This window comes from Hypanus sabinus, chromosome 7 (genome assembly GCF_030144855.1).
Source record: "Hypanus sabinus isolate sHypSab1 chromosome 7, sHypSab1.hap1, whole genome shotgun sequence".
NCBI classification, from domain to species: Eukaryota; Metazoa; Chordata; class Chondrichthyes; order Myliobatiformes; family Dasyatidae; genus Hypanus; species Hypanus sabinus.
In genome coordinates, this window is record NC_082712.1 from 21,407,380 (window position 1) to 21,423,852 (window position 16,473).

The 16,473-nt window shown below is 40.9% G+C and overlaps 1 protein-coding gene across 1 annotated transcript in view; it reads right to left on the minus strand.

Annotated features, from left to right (window-relative positions):
• Positions 1-15,960, minus strand: part of glra3 (glycine receptor, alpha 3) — a 171,775-nt gene extending 155,815 nt beyond the window's left edge. Inside the window, exon 1 of the mRNA XM_059973820.1 lies at positions 15,882-15,960. Coding sequence (XP_059829803.1) covers positions 15,882-15,960 — 79 coding nt within the window. The remainder of the gene's footprint in view (positions 1-15,881) is intronic.
• Positions 15,961-16,473: the final 513 nt, after the last annotated feature.

Here is a 16,473-nt window from a genome sequence, read left to right on the forward strand (position 1 = left end):
TCCAGATAAGGGTGAAGTGGTTCATTTTGGTAGGTCAAATTTGAAGACAGAATATAGTATTGATGGCAAGTGACTTGGCAGTGTGGAGGATCAGAGTGATCCTGGGGTCCATGTCCATAGGACACTCGAGGCGGCTCTTAAGAAGGTGTATGCTGTGGGATTGAGTTCAAGAGCCGTGAGGTAATGTTACAGCTATGTGAGACCTTGGTTAGACCCCACTTGGAGTACTGTGTTCAGTTCTGATCATCTCATTACAGGAAGGATGTGGATATTATACAGAGTGTGTAAAGAAGATTTACAAGGATGTTGCTTGGATGGGAGAGCATGCTTTATGAGAATAGATTGAGTGAACTTGCCCTTTTCTCCTTTGAGCGACGGAGGATGAGAAGTATCCTGACAGAGGTGTGTAAGGTGCTGACAGGCATTGATTTTGTGGATAGCCAGAGGCTTTTTCCCAGGTTTGAAATGGCTAACACAAGAAGGCACAGTGTTAAGGTGCTTGGAAGTAGGTACAGAGGGGATGTCAGGGGTGTGTGGAGTGCACTGCCGGTGACTGTGGTAGAGGCAGATACAATAGGGTCTTTTAAGGGACTCTCAGATAGGTACATGGAGCTTAGAAAAATAGAAGGCTATGCAGTAGGAAAATTCTGGGCCATTTCTGGAGTAGGTTACATGGTTGGCAAAGCATTGAGGACTGAAGGGCTTGTAAATTGCTGTAGATTTCTATGCTCTATGTTCATTTTCTGTCTCCTGTTATAATTTGTAGAGTACATTTTTACTACCATTTGGAAGTCTTGATATAATGCCCGTCAGGGTCTTTTTACCTTTACAGTTCTTTAGCTCTATCTGCAATTCAATACCATCAGATACTATGTTACCTCTTTCTAATGATTTGAGCTTATTTATTACCAGCAGAGCCACGCTACTCTCTCCACCTGCCTGCCTATCCTTTTGTTACAAAGTGCATCGTTGGACTATAAGTTCTCAGATATAATCTTCTTTCAGCCATGATTCAGTGATGTTCTCAATGTCATACATGCCTAACTGTAACTGGGCTACCAGTTCGTTTACCTTATTCCGATTCACATCCAAGTGATTTACATAGATAACAAATAATAATTGTTCTACATTGACCTCTCTGGCACATCATCAGTCATTAGACTCCATCATCATCAGTCTAAGGAACAATCTTCAACCACCACCAGATTGTTGTTAATGAAGAGGCAACCTTTAACAGCAATGTTCATTAAGATCTAAATATTAGCTATAAACCTGAAGAGAAACTGAGACCTTGATTAGGAATAGTCAGCATGGCTTTGTCAAAGGCAGGTCCTGCCTTACAAGCCTGTCTGAATTTTTTGAGGATGTGACTAAACACATTGAAGAAGGTAGAGCCGTAGATGTAGTATATATGGATTTCAGCAAGGCATTTGATAAGGTGCCCCATGCAAGGCTTATTGAGAAAGTAAGGAGGCATGGGATCCAAGAGAACATTGCTTTGTGGATCCAGAACTGGCTTGCCCCACCGAAGGCAAAGAGTGGTTGTAGATGGGTCATATTCTGCATGGAGGTTGGTGACCAGTGGTGTTCCTCAGTGATCTTTTCTGGGACTGTTCTTCATGATCTTTATAAACGACCTGGATGAGGAAGTGGAGGTATAGGTTAGTATATTTGCATATGACACAAAGGTTGGAGGTGTTGTGGATAGTGTGGAGGGCTGTTAGAGATAACAGCGGGACATTGATAAGATGCAAGACTGGGCTGAGAAGTGGCAGATGGAGTTCCACCCAGATAAATATGCGGTGCTTCATTTTGGTAGGTCAGAAATGATGGCAGAATATAGCATTAATGCTAAGACACTTGGCAGTGTAGAGAATCAGAGGGATCTTGTGTTCCGAGTCCATAGGACACTCAAAGCTGCTGCACAAGTTAACTCTGTGGTTAAGAAGGCATAATGTGCATTGGCCTTCAACCAGCATGGGACTGAGTTTAAGAGCCGAGAGGTAATGTTGCAGCTATATCAGACCCCAGTCAGACCCCACTTGGAGTACTGTGCTCAGTTCTGGTCTCCTCTGGAAGGACATGTAAATCATAGAGAGGGTGCAGAGGAGATTTACAAGGATGTGGTCTGGACTGGGGAACATGCCTTATGAGAATAGGCTGAGTGAACTTGGACTTTCTCCTTGCAGTGATGAAGGATGAGAGGTGATCTGATAGAGATGTACAAGATAATGAGAGGCATTGATCGTGTGGATAGTCAGAGGCTTTTTCCCAGGGCTGAAATGGCTAGCATGAGAGGGCATAGTTTTAAGGTGCTTGGAAGTAGGTACAGAGGAAATGTCAGGGGTAAGTCTTTTATGCAGAGAATAGTGAGTGTGTAGAATGGGCTGCCGGTGGTGATGGTGGAGGCAGAAATGATAGGGTCTCTTAAGAGACTCCTGGATAAGTATGTGGAGGTTAGAAAAATAGAGGGCTATGTGTAAGGCTAGGTAGTCCTAAGTTAAGACACGTTCGGCATAGCTTTGTGGGCTGAAGAGCCTGTATTGTGTTGTACATTTTCTATGTTTTTGTGTTTCCATATTTGTACTGTGACCTCAACTTCTTAATCAGAAGACCACAATCTGTGTGGACTGGTGATAATGTATCCTCCTCGCTGACCATCAACACCGGCTCACCTCAAGGGTGTGTGCTTAGCCCACTGCTCTACTCTGTATATACACATGACTGTGTGCCTAGGCATAGCTCAAATTCCTTCTATAAATTTGCTGACCATTGTTGGTAGAATCTAGGTGGTGATGAGAAGGTGCACAAGAGTGAGATATGCCAGCTAATGGAGTGGTGACACAACAACAACCTGGCACTCAACGTCAGTAAGACGAAAGAGCTGACTGTGGACTTCAGAAAGGGTAAAATAAAGGAACGCATACCAATCTTCAAAGAGGTTTCAAAAGTGGAGAATGTGAGCAGCTGTAAGTTCTTGAGTGTCAATATCTCTGAGGATCTAACCTGGTCCCAACATAGCGATGTAATTATAAAGAAGGCAAGACAGCAGCTATACTTTATTATGAATTTGAAGAAATTTGACACGTCAATAAATACACTCAAAAACTTCTATAGTTGTACTGTGGAGAGCATTCTGATAGCCTGCATCACTGTCTGGTATGGAGGGGCTACTGCACAGGAGTGAACGAAGCTGCAGAAGGTTGTAAATCTAGTCAGCTCCATCTTGGGTACTAACCTACAAAGTACCCAGGACATCTTTAGGGAGCGGTGTCTCAGAAAGGCAGCGTCCACTATTAAGGACCTCCAACACCCAGGTCTTGCCCTTTTCTCACTGTTATCATCAGGTAGGAGGTAGAGAAGCCTGAAGGCACACACTCAGCAATTCAGGAATAGCTTCTTCCCCTCTGTCATCCGATTCCTACCTTTGGACACTACATCATTTTTTTAAATATACTGTATTTCTGTTTTTGCACATTCAAAAAAAATTCATATCTATTCAATATCTGCAATTGATTTACTTGTTTGTTTAAGATTATTATTATTTTTCCTCTCTGCTATATTATGTATTGCATTGAACTGCTGCTGCTAAGTTAACAAATTTCACGTCACATGCCAGTTATAACAAACCTGATTCTTTTATTAATTTAAGCTTTATCTGACTTTTATAAAACATGCTTCCTTAAAAATATTTTTCAGCATGTTTGCCTGGAAACCACTCGGTCTGCAATATGCACATGTTATGAGCTTTCCCTTTTGGCATTTTAAGTAAAGCAAGAATACCGTAAGACATAATCAATGAAGTGATAGGGTAATGAATACAAAATGGAGGCTTTGACTCAATGACTCAACAAGTCAGGCAGTGCCTATGGGGGTGAGTAAACAGTCAGCATTTCAGGCTAAGACCCTTCATCAGGACAGGCAAGTAAGGGGGCTGAATCCAGAATAATAGATGGGGAGAGGGGTAAGGGAGGAATACAAGCTGGCTGGTGATAATTCAGACCTGGTGGTGGGCGAGGGAGGGGGTTGAAGTAAGAAGCTGGGAGCTAATAGGTGGAAGAGTAAAGGGCTGAAGAAGAAAGAATCTAATAGGAGAGGACAGTGTACCATGGAAGAAAGGGAAGGATAAAGGGAACCAGAGGGACATGATGGGCAGATAAAAAGACATTCTGATGAAGACTCTCGACCTGAAATGTCAACTACTTATTCCCATCTATAAATGCTATCTGATTTGCAGAGTTCCTCCTGCATCTTGTGTATGTTGCTCAAGATTCCTAGAACCTGTAGAATCTCCTGTGTGAGCTTCAGAATCATTTTCATACCTTTCAAACAAAAACATGTTTTTTTTAAGGAAACGGTGTGCAGGATAAGAATTTATTTTCCAGAAACACAAGGGAAGTAACCAATGAGCTTGCAGGAGGTAGCTAGGTTATTGAAATGTTTAAAGCAGGCTATATGTACAGGGCAGACAAATCAGATTCTTGCCTACAAAAATTGTTGTTAATGGAATACTGCATTCTCTGTAAATACAGAGGCAATATTCACTTGACCTCAGATGCCACATTTCCATTTGCATGCCCCATTTGCATGTCTGTAGGTGAAGGAAAACATAGACCAGTGATTCCGCTTATAGTGAATTCTCAGAGACAAGCTCATAAACAATATGATTGGTGTGCCCTGCAGTGACCCTACAGCAGACATCTTAAAAGGTGTATTCATTTCCAGACCTTTTTGTATAGACATCCTACACATGATACATGTTGAACTCTCCATTTAAAGGCTTCATTGGAACATATCCACGAGATGTAATTTTCTGAAGCAATAATGATCTGAACAAAATATCAGAATTAGGTTTATTATCACTGACTTAGATAACATGAAATCAGATGTTTTTTGCAGCAGTGAGCAAAGTCATAAAATTACTATAAGTAACAGAAAGAAATAAGAAGTGCAAAAAAAGTTAGTTCTCGTGGATTTATTGCCTATTCAGAAATCCGATGGCAGAGGGGAAGAAGGTATTTTTGAATCTTTGAGCTTGGGTCTTCAGGTTCCTGCAGGCCCTTCCTGATGGTGGTTCCGAGAATAAGGCATGTTCTGGATGGTGAGTCCTTAGTGATGGATGCTGTATTCTGGAGGGACTGCTTCTTGAATCCGCGATGCTTAATCGACTGTGCGCTGAACTGAGGCTATGCCCTGCTCTGTGGACTGACCTTCATCTGAATGCTACTTGCTTGTTTTTATTGTTTGAGTGATTTGCTTTTTTCTCCCCCTCTCTGCACATTGGGAGTTTGAATGTCTTTTTTATGTGCCTTTTTGGGTTTGTTTTGTAGCTGCCTGTTAGGAGACAAATCTCAAGGTTGTATAATGTATACACTGTTTGATAATGAATGTACTTTGAACTTTGATGGGGAAGGATGTACCCATGATGAAACTGACTGATTCTTCAACAATATAGCCCCTTACAATATAGAAGTCACTTGTGCATAAAAATCCCATCTTAAATTTGTGTTAGTATCTTTTTAAAATTTCTTTTGATTGTGCTTTTTATCAGCTTTTGTCATTTCCGTTTTCCTTTTCTTTCTCCCCATCACACGGAAGAAGTGATTACACATGAATGACATCGCCTTTAATCTTTTCATTCCTGCACTCACCATCTGTCAGTGTGTTTTCCTGTCAGAAGGTGTTATTCTAGATAAGAAATACAAATGAGCATGTACTTATGTTAAATAAAAACAAAGCCATGCACACTACTGGAGATTTGAAAACAGCTTTGGAAAACAGAAGGTGCAAATGAGGGTCACAAGAATGACACTGGGAATGAAGGGGTTAACGTATGAGGAGCATTAGTTGGCTCTGAGCCTGTATTCACTAGAGTTTCGAAGAATGAGGGGGTGATTACTTTCAAATATTGAAGGTCCAAGATAGAGTGGATGTGAAGAGGAAGTTTCCAATACTGGGGGAGTTTAAGACGACAGGGCACAGCCTCAGAATAGCAGGACACCCCTTTGGAACAGAGATGAGAAGGAATTTCTTTAGCCAGTGGATGGTGAATCTGTGGAATCCATTGCCACAGACAGTTAAGTAACTGGGTATATTTGAAGCAGAGGTTGATAGGTTATTGATTCATAAGGGTGTAAAAGGCTATGGGTGGAAGGCAGGAGAATAGGGTTGAGAGGGAAAATCAATCAGACATGATGGAATGGTGGAACAGATTCATTGGGCTGAATGGCCTAATTTTTCTCCTACTGCATGTGTTATGACCTTATGGAACTTGGAATGAATCCCTGACTCTCTGGATTGAAAGACTGTTCAAGACCAGAATCAACATTTCTTCAGTAAACCAGGCAAGAGTCCTAAAACAGATGCTCCATCGCTTTGCATGGCCTATTACTTCTAGCAAAGACATTTTATTCTGAAGTTGAAGACAAATGGTGCCTCATCTTCCTTCCATAATTGCAGATAGTTGTAACATAACTATGTGCCTGCACATTGAAGCCTTAATGAACAATGCTTAAAGTTTCGCTGTAATGTGTGAAATCTATCTTGATATAGCAAGGTCCATTAACTCAAGAATTCAGTTTAATTCTCCTTACTTGGAATTTGTTGTAAGTACCTTTCATGGGAATGGGAACATGCTTCAAACCCTGCAGACCTTGATCAACACAAACAAAATGCTGGAGGAACTCAGCAAGTCAGGCAACATCTATGGAGGGGAAATATAGTCAATGTTTTGGGTTTTGACTCTTCATCAGTACTGGAAAAGAAGGAGGCAGAATCCAGAATAAGAAGGTGGGGGAAGGGGAAGGAGTACAAGCTGGCAGGTGCTTGGTGGGAAAGGGAAAGGGCTGAGGATGAAGGAATCTGATGGGAGAGGGGAGTGGACCATAAAAGAAAGGGAAAGAGGAGGATAACCGGAGGGAGTTGATGGGCAGGTGAGGAAAAGAGAAACGGTGAGAGGGATACTAGAATGGGGAATGGGAAATAGAAAGTGAGAGTAAAATTTAATTACCAGAGTTCAGAGAAATCAGGTAAGAAGCTACCCAGACATATTGCTCCTCAAACCTGAGTTCAGTCTCATTGCGGCCGTAGATGAGGCTATTGACGGTCTTGTCAGTATGGGAATGAGAAATCAAGTTGGAAGCCACTGGAAGATACTGCCTTTTCTGGCAGACAGAGCAAAAGTGCTTGATGAAATGGTCTCCCAATCTGTGTCAGGTCTCACTAATATAGAAAAGTCCACACCGGGAGCAGCAGATACAATAGATGACACCAACGCACTCACCTGCAAAGTATTGCCTCACTTGGAATGACTGTTTGGGGGCTGAGAGTGGTGTTAGGACAGGTGTAGCACTTGCTGTACTTGCTGAGATAGATACTTGCTCTACTTGTCAGGAGGAAGATCAACTCCATATCCACTATTTGTTGAAGACTTGACCAAAGAGAATATTGATGCCATTGTCAGTCTTTTGATAGGGTGGTGATTTCTTTACAGCCCTACTCAACTGTCTGCTAAAGGCAGTGAAGAACAGGGACTCTAAAGATACCCTGGGTTAGTTCCCCGAGCAAAGTTCCCAAAACATCTGGCAGGACACCTCATCACCGGAACTCACCATCAAGCACCAGGACTGCACTTAGCTGGTAGTGTGAGGGGGCCTTCCAGACAGATCCTTCCCCCACAGTGGAAATAACATCTCCAAGACACTCTGCTCTCCTGATGGCTGTGGTTAGGAACAGACAGTTACTCACCTATTTGTAGACTGTGGATTTTCTAAGAGGATATGGAAAAGGATGCAAGGGTATCTTGTCTCTGGTCATCCCCAGCAGGTGCAAAGGAGATGCATTGAAGCTCAGTCTAGCCAATGCACAATCTAGGCTCCTTCTGCTACTGCATATGGAAAGGCTGGTTCTCTCAAATACGGAATGGCTCAACACACCACACATGGCAAAAGTGCAATGGTTTCAAAGCAAATGTGTTAACACTACTGAATATATTAACCAAATGACAAAATGAATGTAAAAACTTAGTGTATTGTTTTTCTTTTCATATAATAAACAGCAACTTTATGGAAGCTTGTCTTAAGAACCAAGGTACCAGTAAAGACAATGGACAAAAGCAATGTGGTGTACAGGATTACTTGTGGAGACTGCAACAAGAACTATGTTGGCCAGACAGGGCGCAAACTCTCAACATGCTTACGGGACACAAATTGGCGATACGGAGACATGGTTCATTGTCACTGATCTCGATACATAAAGACCAAGAAGGTCTCCACTTTCACTGGGACACTGTGGATGTTCTTGCACAGGCAAACATGAAGCAAATACGGGAATTTTTAGAAGTGTGGCTCTCTTCTGATAACTGTAAACAAACATATTGAAATAGAAAGCTAAGGAAATGCAAGCCAATAGAATTCAAAGGTAATTTTTTTTTTCTTTTTTTTTCCAGTTCTGATGAAATGTCAACTGGTTACTCATTTCCATAGATGCTGCCTAGGCTGCAGAGTTCCTCCAGCATTTTGTGTGTGTGGCTTGGATATCCAGCATCTGCAGATTTTCTCGTGTTTGTGAATTCAAAGGTCAACTGAAGAAGTAGCCAATCAGGACCCAAGTGAACGGGGCCTATATAAATGTGAGCACTCCGTCAGAGAAACACCAGCAACTGTGCACTGTGAATGTCACCTTGACTGATCATGAAATGTCTGCAAGCTAATTGCCCAGCCTGGGGAACACTATAGCATCAATAAATATACAGGTAGTCCCCGGGTTACGTACGAGTTCCGTTCCTGAGTCCGTCTTTAAGTCGGATTTGTATGGAAGTCGGAACAAGTACATCCGGTATTATTTAGCGTCAGTTCGTCAAACGTTTGTCTTAGTATATAGTATATATTTTACCTTTCTATGCATATAAAACACTTAAGAAACGTATGTATTCCAATAATTAAAACACTGCGTTGCTTAGTAATAATTGTAGCTTTAATCAGGGCAGCGCCTTTCACATGCTCTATTATTCTCACTTTAACCTTTAAAATTGTTCCGATCGGTGACCGACTGCAGCCTAACGATTTTGCAATGACCGAATGCGTCTCTCCTCTTGGAATCGCTTCATTATTTCCACCTTGCAGTATTTTCAACCGTGATTGTTTTCCGTCAATGGAACAGGTACATAACAAACAGTACGTACTGTACTGTACACCGCGGGTGATGCAACCTGAGCTGCCCCGGGTCCTAAAATCCACTGTACAGCGACAGGTTAAATGGGACAAGTGGCGGCGGTGCTGACCGAAATACATACACTAAAACATCTTACGCATAACAACAGTACTGTACATATTAATAATAATACCGTAATAATAAAATTAACTACATACAGTTGCATCGATGTCTTGCATACCGGAAGGGGCATTCGTGAGGTAACATTATGATGGACCAGGTGCTGGAGAGTCAGGTTTTAATTCAGCTGCTGGAGACGGCAGATTTACTATTGAAGTTAATTTCTTGAGGTAGGCATCAAGGAAGGTTTGTACAGTTTTTTTCTGTCATAAATGGCCTTGTAGCAGCTGAGGTTCTTGGTAACTGCAATGCAAACTTTGATGAACCTCCCTGTATTAGGTTCTTGCTCCTCTAACTTTGTCATCCCTGCTTCAATGAGACGAAAGGCTTCAGCTAACTTTTTCCTCGCAAACTTTTTCGGTTCCGGTGTTTCTAGGTCTCAGTCGTCTTCTTTTTTCTCAAACGCTATCATCTGCTGCTCTAGTTCCATATGGTCTTCATTGGTCAGTTCTTCGGCATGGGAGTCGAGCAACTCTACATCATTTTCACTGATGTCTAACTGCAGTTTATTAATCCCTGAGAAGCATGCGCAAACTGGGGGCACAACTTAAACCACACTCCTTTCATATTTGACTGCTTCACTTCATCCCAAGAATCAGCAGTATTTTTGATGGCATCATAGATATTATAATCCCTCCAGAACTCCCTTAAACTCATCACATCATCTTGGGTAGCCCTGACTGCTTGTGAGAAGGTCCGCCGTAAATAATACGCCTTCAATGAGGCTATGACTCCCTGATCCATGGGCTGAAGTAGCGATGTGAAATATGATCTTTACATTGGGGTAATCTAAAGTGCTTGGATGTCCAGGTGCGTTGTCAAGTACAAGGAGAATCTTGAAAGGAATTTTCGTAGCCAAGCAATAACGTTCCACTGCAGGAACAAAATGGTTCAAGAACCAATCTTCAAAGACGGCAATTGTAACCCAAGCCTTTGAATTTGCCTTCCAAATAACGGGAAGAAATGCCTTAATGATATGGCGAAGTGCCTTCGGATTTAGGGAGCGATACACAAGCAAAGGCTTGAGCTTGAAATCCCCGGATGCGTTACGCCCAAGCAATAACGTTAGCCTATTCTTTGATGCACTTTTGATGCCCTGGTGCACTTTTCCCTCTTTCGAAATGTGTCCTTTCAGGCATTTTTTTCCCAAAATAAGCCAGTCTCGTCTACATTAAATATTTGGTCTGGCAAGTAACCTTCCTCCTCAATAATTTTTTAAAACATTTCAGGAAAATCACTCGCAGCACTTACATCGGCACTCGCTGCTTCACCTTGCACTTTAATATTATGTAAATTTGCCCTAATTTTGAAACGATTGAACCAACCCCTACTCGCAACAAATTCTTCATCACTAGCACCTTCACTTGCTGTACGTGCAGCTTTTAAATCCTGGAAAAGGCTTCGAGCCTTTTCTTGCACAAAAGTAAGTCTAATAGGAATATTATGCTGATTTTGATCGTCTAACTAAATTAACAATAGCCTTTCTATTTCAATAATCAAACCACTGCGTTGCTTAGTGATAATTGTAGCTTTCCTTGGGGTAGGGGCTTTCACATGCTCCATTATCCTCACTTTATCCTTTAAAATTGTTCCGATTGTTGACCGACTGTAGCCTAACGCTTTTCCAATGGCCGATGGCGTCTCACTTCTTTCCGATCGCTTTATTATTTCCAATATTTTTTCAATCGTGATCGTTTTCCTTTTCTTTGATGCATCACAAACACTTGCATTGGATTTACACTTTAAAGACATGGTTACAAGGGTAATTATGAGAAAAAATTAAGCCAAATACAAAGTCACACACTCAGCACAGTGTCAACGGCAATGTGATCTGACTTAAAGTGGCGGGACAGCTTTCCACGAGGCGACGAACTGCTGAAGCCGCGCAATGTTTTCATGAGCATCACAACGTACTGCGTGCGTTCGTTACTGCGAACCATTGTACTGTATTTACAGTAACTCGGATTTTCAATGTAAAAGGCTTTATGACAGGCCTTTCGTAAGTACGAGTGGGCCGTAAGTCAGACGTTCGTAACTCGGGGACTGTCTGTATTCTTAAAAAGAGATTGTATGTTAAAGATCAAGAAAACTCATGTCAAACAATGAATATAACATGTTCATTGTTTGATTGACAGTATGTCACATGTCAAACAATGCATCACCTTTCAATCATATACTTGTGAGCTGCTCTTTTTAGCTCATAACAGCCTGCACTTCCTTGATATAATCAGGAGACTCCTGTTTTCTGTTCATTGCCTATCTCCAAACCTATTTGTAGTTTGAGGAAGTTATTCATAATTTGAAGTCACTCAATTCTCAATCACAGTTTCAATCCTTCTTTAGCACTGACATTAATCCCTCTAATTGGAAAGTGATTAAATGGATCCCATACTGAAACTTTCTTAGCAATTAACTGGAAATGGGGAACAGATAACAAGCAATGAACATTATTGAAATGGCAAGTGGAAAACATAAGTTAATTTGAATATTCCTTATGGAGTGCTTTGTTAAGGAAAATATCACACATATTGACAATTTACCTTTAGCAAATAGCTTTATTATTGGAGATGTAGATAGAAAACTACTTTTGGTTGTGTTATTATAGTGTTGAATATTGATAGAGTGAATCAGATTCTCTTATGTCATGGACCCCATTGAGCCTATCAAGTTGATGCTGGTAATCAGAACATTTCTATCAGTTCCATTCCCTGACTTAGTTCCCTGTAATCACCCTTCACTAACATCCTATCTAGTTTTCCTGCTCTGACCTTTATTTCTTTGGGAGCAGATTATTTCTCAAATCTAGAGAAACGCAATGGCAAGCTGCAGAAGTTTCTATTGATCTGTATACAGATGAAAGATTGCAAAGATATGCATGGACAAGAGACAAAACCCACCAGTTGGCTAGTGAGTTCTTTACAGAGTGTGAAAGGAGAAGTTTTATTAGGGAATAAGGAAATGGCAAAGAAACTAAACAAATATTTTGTGTTTAGCTACATGGAAGAAGCCACAAAAAGTTTCCTGAATATATTAGAGATTAACAGATCAAGAGCTGACCATCAGCCAAGGGAAATATAGTCTGAGGTTGATTTAGGGTATTTCAGGTTTTGTTCAAGACTGGTTCAAGCTGACAGAAAGATGACAGTAACTCAAGTAACCATGTGTTACAACAATAGTGGGCAGAAGAGCCATCTCTGAACGCACAGTACAGTAAACCTTAAAGTAGATGGTCGACTAAAGTAGAAGGCCCCTTAGGGTTCCACAACTGTATCTAATAAAGTGGCCACTGAGTGTATCTGTTGAATATATTCAATATAGCATCCACAGTCATCTTGGGTTGAGCGCACTAAAAATTCTCCTTTCTGGGAACAACTTTCACCCTTGAATTCCTGAGCTTTTATTTTCAGACTCTGCCCCTTGATTCTAAACATATCAGCCGGGGCAATATTCTCTGTGCAACCACCCTGTCAATCACTGTAAGACTTATGCCCATTTCAATGAGATCAGTTCTTATTCATCTAAACTTAAAGATTGAGGCTCAGTTCAGTTAATCTCTCCACACACACTCAGCCTGGTGTCTCCAAAATCAAATTTTCTCAGATTTGGCTTTAGCAGAAATATCCTGGAGACAGTTCTCTATATAACTGGAACAGCTCCACTAATCCAGCCTTGGCAGTTAATACGCTGACCAGATTACCTTTCTGATTCTCAGTATAACTGAACCATAAATGTAATCCTTTAAAAGTAGAATACTTGCACTCCTGGTGTTGTATTCATCTAGGCCTGAAAATTCACATTTATTAAATACAGAACCGAGCTTTCAAAATTTACACCCAATGTAATTTTCACTATCTCTATGATCAGTACTGTTCCAAATAAAATAACTTATTTAAAACCTAGACATTTTAATAGGATGATCTATAAGAATGATGGTCATTCTAATTGTTTTGAGGGTTTTCAGTAGAAACACTAGATCTGCAACTGTGAAAATGTTTAACTTAATTTGGTTCGCAATGCAGACATTAATTGAGAAGGTAGGTAACAGTAAATAATAAATGCACAACCAGATCTCTCAAAAAAATTGGTTTGTGACTATAAAACCACATGAGACTAAAAATGAATTAAGTGATAAGGGTGTGGACATTACGAATAAGTTATTTTAAATCCATTTGAGAGAACAGATAATGTTTCAGTTTAATGTTATCGACAAGATGACTGTGTAGGGCTTCATAAGATATAGGAACAGAATTAGGTAATTCAGCCAATCAAATCTGCTCTGCCACTCCATCATGGCTGATTTATTTTTCCTCTCAATAATGTTTGACACCTTTACTAATCAAGACCAAATCAGACTTTGCTTTAAATATACCTAATATCTTGGCATCCTCAGATTCACCACCCTCTGGTTAAAGAAATGCCTCCTCCTCATCTGTTTCAAAGGTATATTTAATATCAGAGAAACGTATACAATATACATCCTGAAATGCTTTTTCTTCACAACCATCCACGGAGGAGTGCCCCGAAGAATGAATGATAGTTAAATGTTAGAACCCCAATGTCCACCCCCCAGCTCCCCCCTCCTGTGCATAAGCAGCAGTGAGCAACAATCCCCCCCCCCACTGGCAAAAAGAAGCAAGCATTAGCCCCTCCACAACTCAAGTGTGAGCACAGCAGTAGCAAAGACACAGACTTGCAGTTACCCCAAAGACTTGGGTACACTTCTATTCTGAAGGATATCCTTCTATTCTGAGGCTGTATCCTGTAGTCCTAGACTCTCCCGCTATTAGAAGCATTGTCTCCATGTCCTCTCTTTAGGAGTGCCCTGGATAATATCAAGGGTGATGTGTTGGCAATGACAAAACACCACGGTTTCCGTGATGTTAGGCACAGGAACATACAGCACATCAACTGTGGGTGCTGAATGCTCTCTTTTTATACTCTTCACATCTGCAAGAAGGTCTGAGTACTAGGAAGGTCCTCACTGTTAGCCAAGTGTTACTTTATGAGCATGTAAAACTTTGCTATGCAGAACAATCACTCTCTGGCATGTTGGTTGCTGTGGTAATGGTGACATCTTTCTCCATTTGCTAATGGAGGGGAAATCTGAGCCTAGTTCAGGGGATAGTTCATTGAGGCGAGGGCAACACAATGATGCATTTAGTAAATCCAGGTTCTCTCCTGATATCCAGTGCTATCTGTTCAGAGTTTAGCGTGTTCTCTCCATGATGCATAGTTCTCCTCTGTGTTATCCACCTTCCTTCCACTTCTCAGGTTGGTAGGTTAATTTGCCATTACAACTTGCCCCAAGTTTATAGGCAATTGATCGAGTTGGGGTGGGGGAGTTGTGGAAAGAATGCATACAAGGAAAATTAATGGGGAAATACAATTGTTCTATGAGTTAGTATAAACCCGATGGGCCAAATAGTGTGGTAAGGAAATACTTTAAAAATGTAGAATTAAGCCTTTACAGAGCAAGTAGTAAGCAGACACATGATATATGCGCTAGTGAGACTGGCAAATGTTCCATCTCCTGGCTTTGCATATTCATGCACCTTCACTTCCACTTGTTTTTGATATTCACTTTGTCACAACACCCACTGATGAATGAACATTAGCAATATGTTATCATTGCAGTCCACTTCTGAAAAGTGCACATCTTCTTTAAGGTTGCAGTCATGTTGTAGAAGTCAAAATGCTGCAGATGCTAGAAATACCCTGCAAGACAACAGAGAGACTCAATGCTGAGTTCAGCTCTTTCAGATAATGATTTTGCTCACATTCGACATTTAGCCTATAGTTTACTTGTTCTGCTGTTACTTCCCTTTACCTTATAGCATCAGTATTTACACTCAATGGCTACTACATTAGGTACGCCTGTATACCTGCTCATTAATGCAAATACCTAATCAGCTAATCATGTACTTTAATATAGGGCATAAAAGCATGCAGACATGGTCAAGGGGTTCAGAATGGGGAAGAAATGTGACCTAAGTGACTTTGACTGCAGTATGGTTGTTGGTTTGAGTTATCTCATAAACCTTTAACCTACTGGGATTTTTATGCATAGTAGTCTCAAGTTTACAGAGAATCATGCAAAAAAAAACCAAATGAACATTCCGAGGGAAAAAATGCCTTGTTAATGAGAGAGATCAGAGGAGGATAGCCAGCCCGGTCCAACTGACAGGAGGCGACAGTAACTCAAATAACTATGTATTACAACACTGGCGTGCAGAAGAGCATCTCTGAATGTACAACACGTTGAACTTTGAAGTGGATGGGCTACAGAAGCAGAAGACTACACTGGGTTCCATTTCTGTACCTAATAAAGTGGCCACTGCATGTAAACTCTCCTGCCTTCCGTCCCATTTTATGCCTTTGTCCATTCACTCTTCTCCTCCCTCTTTCATTACCAATGAATACATTTTAATCTCTAACTTTTCCCAACAGGGATGAAAGGTCACAAACAAGTCTGAATAACTCTCTTGGTCTACCATGTGCTGCCTGACCAGCTGAGTATTTCCAGCAATTCCTGTTTTTATACCAGAACATACCTTTAAAGTTGGGTCTAATTCTTGCGTCGTATCCTGATGTCTTTCCCATTAGTTTGTCCAGGAAGTCTGATGGAGACATGGGGGGATGACGGGTCCTTGAACCTGCTATTTCCTTCGTTGTCACCAAGCTGAAAGCAAACACACAAACCCAAAGTGAAAGATCCAATTGGTTGAAAACACTGAGGCAGAACTACTACTTTTTACAGTATTCAATGAGGCCATTCAGCCACCAGATAACAGAGCAATCCCATGAGTCTCATTCTCTTTTCCCTGTAGACCTTCAGTTTATTTTCCCCCTCATCAATATCACCTCCACTGTTTTGTTCTTTAAGATCTTTCTACTCTTTCACCACAATCCCTATTTAGCTCATCCTAATAACCTTTCACACTCTTGATCAATAAGAATCTGCCAACCTCAGTCTTAAAAGTGTACACAGTCAATATAAGCTTCACACAACCAAATACATCTGTGACAGCCACTCATGTGAAACTCACTTATTTTGACTCCACACCAGACGTTAGTATTTTTGATCAAGTTTAAAGAAGGTTGTTAAAAGTTAATGCACTCTAGCAGTTTGATAGAGATCAAGCA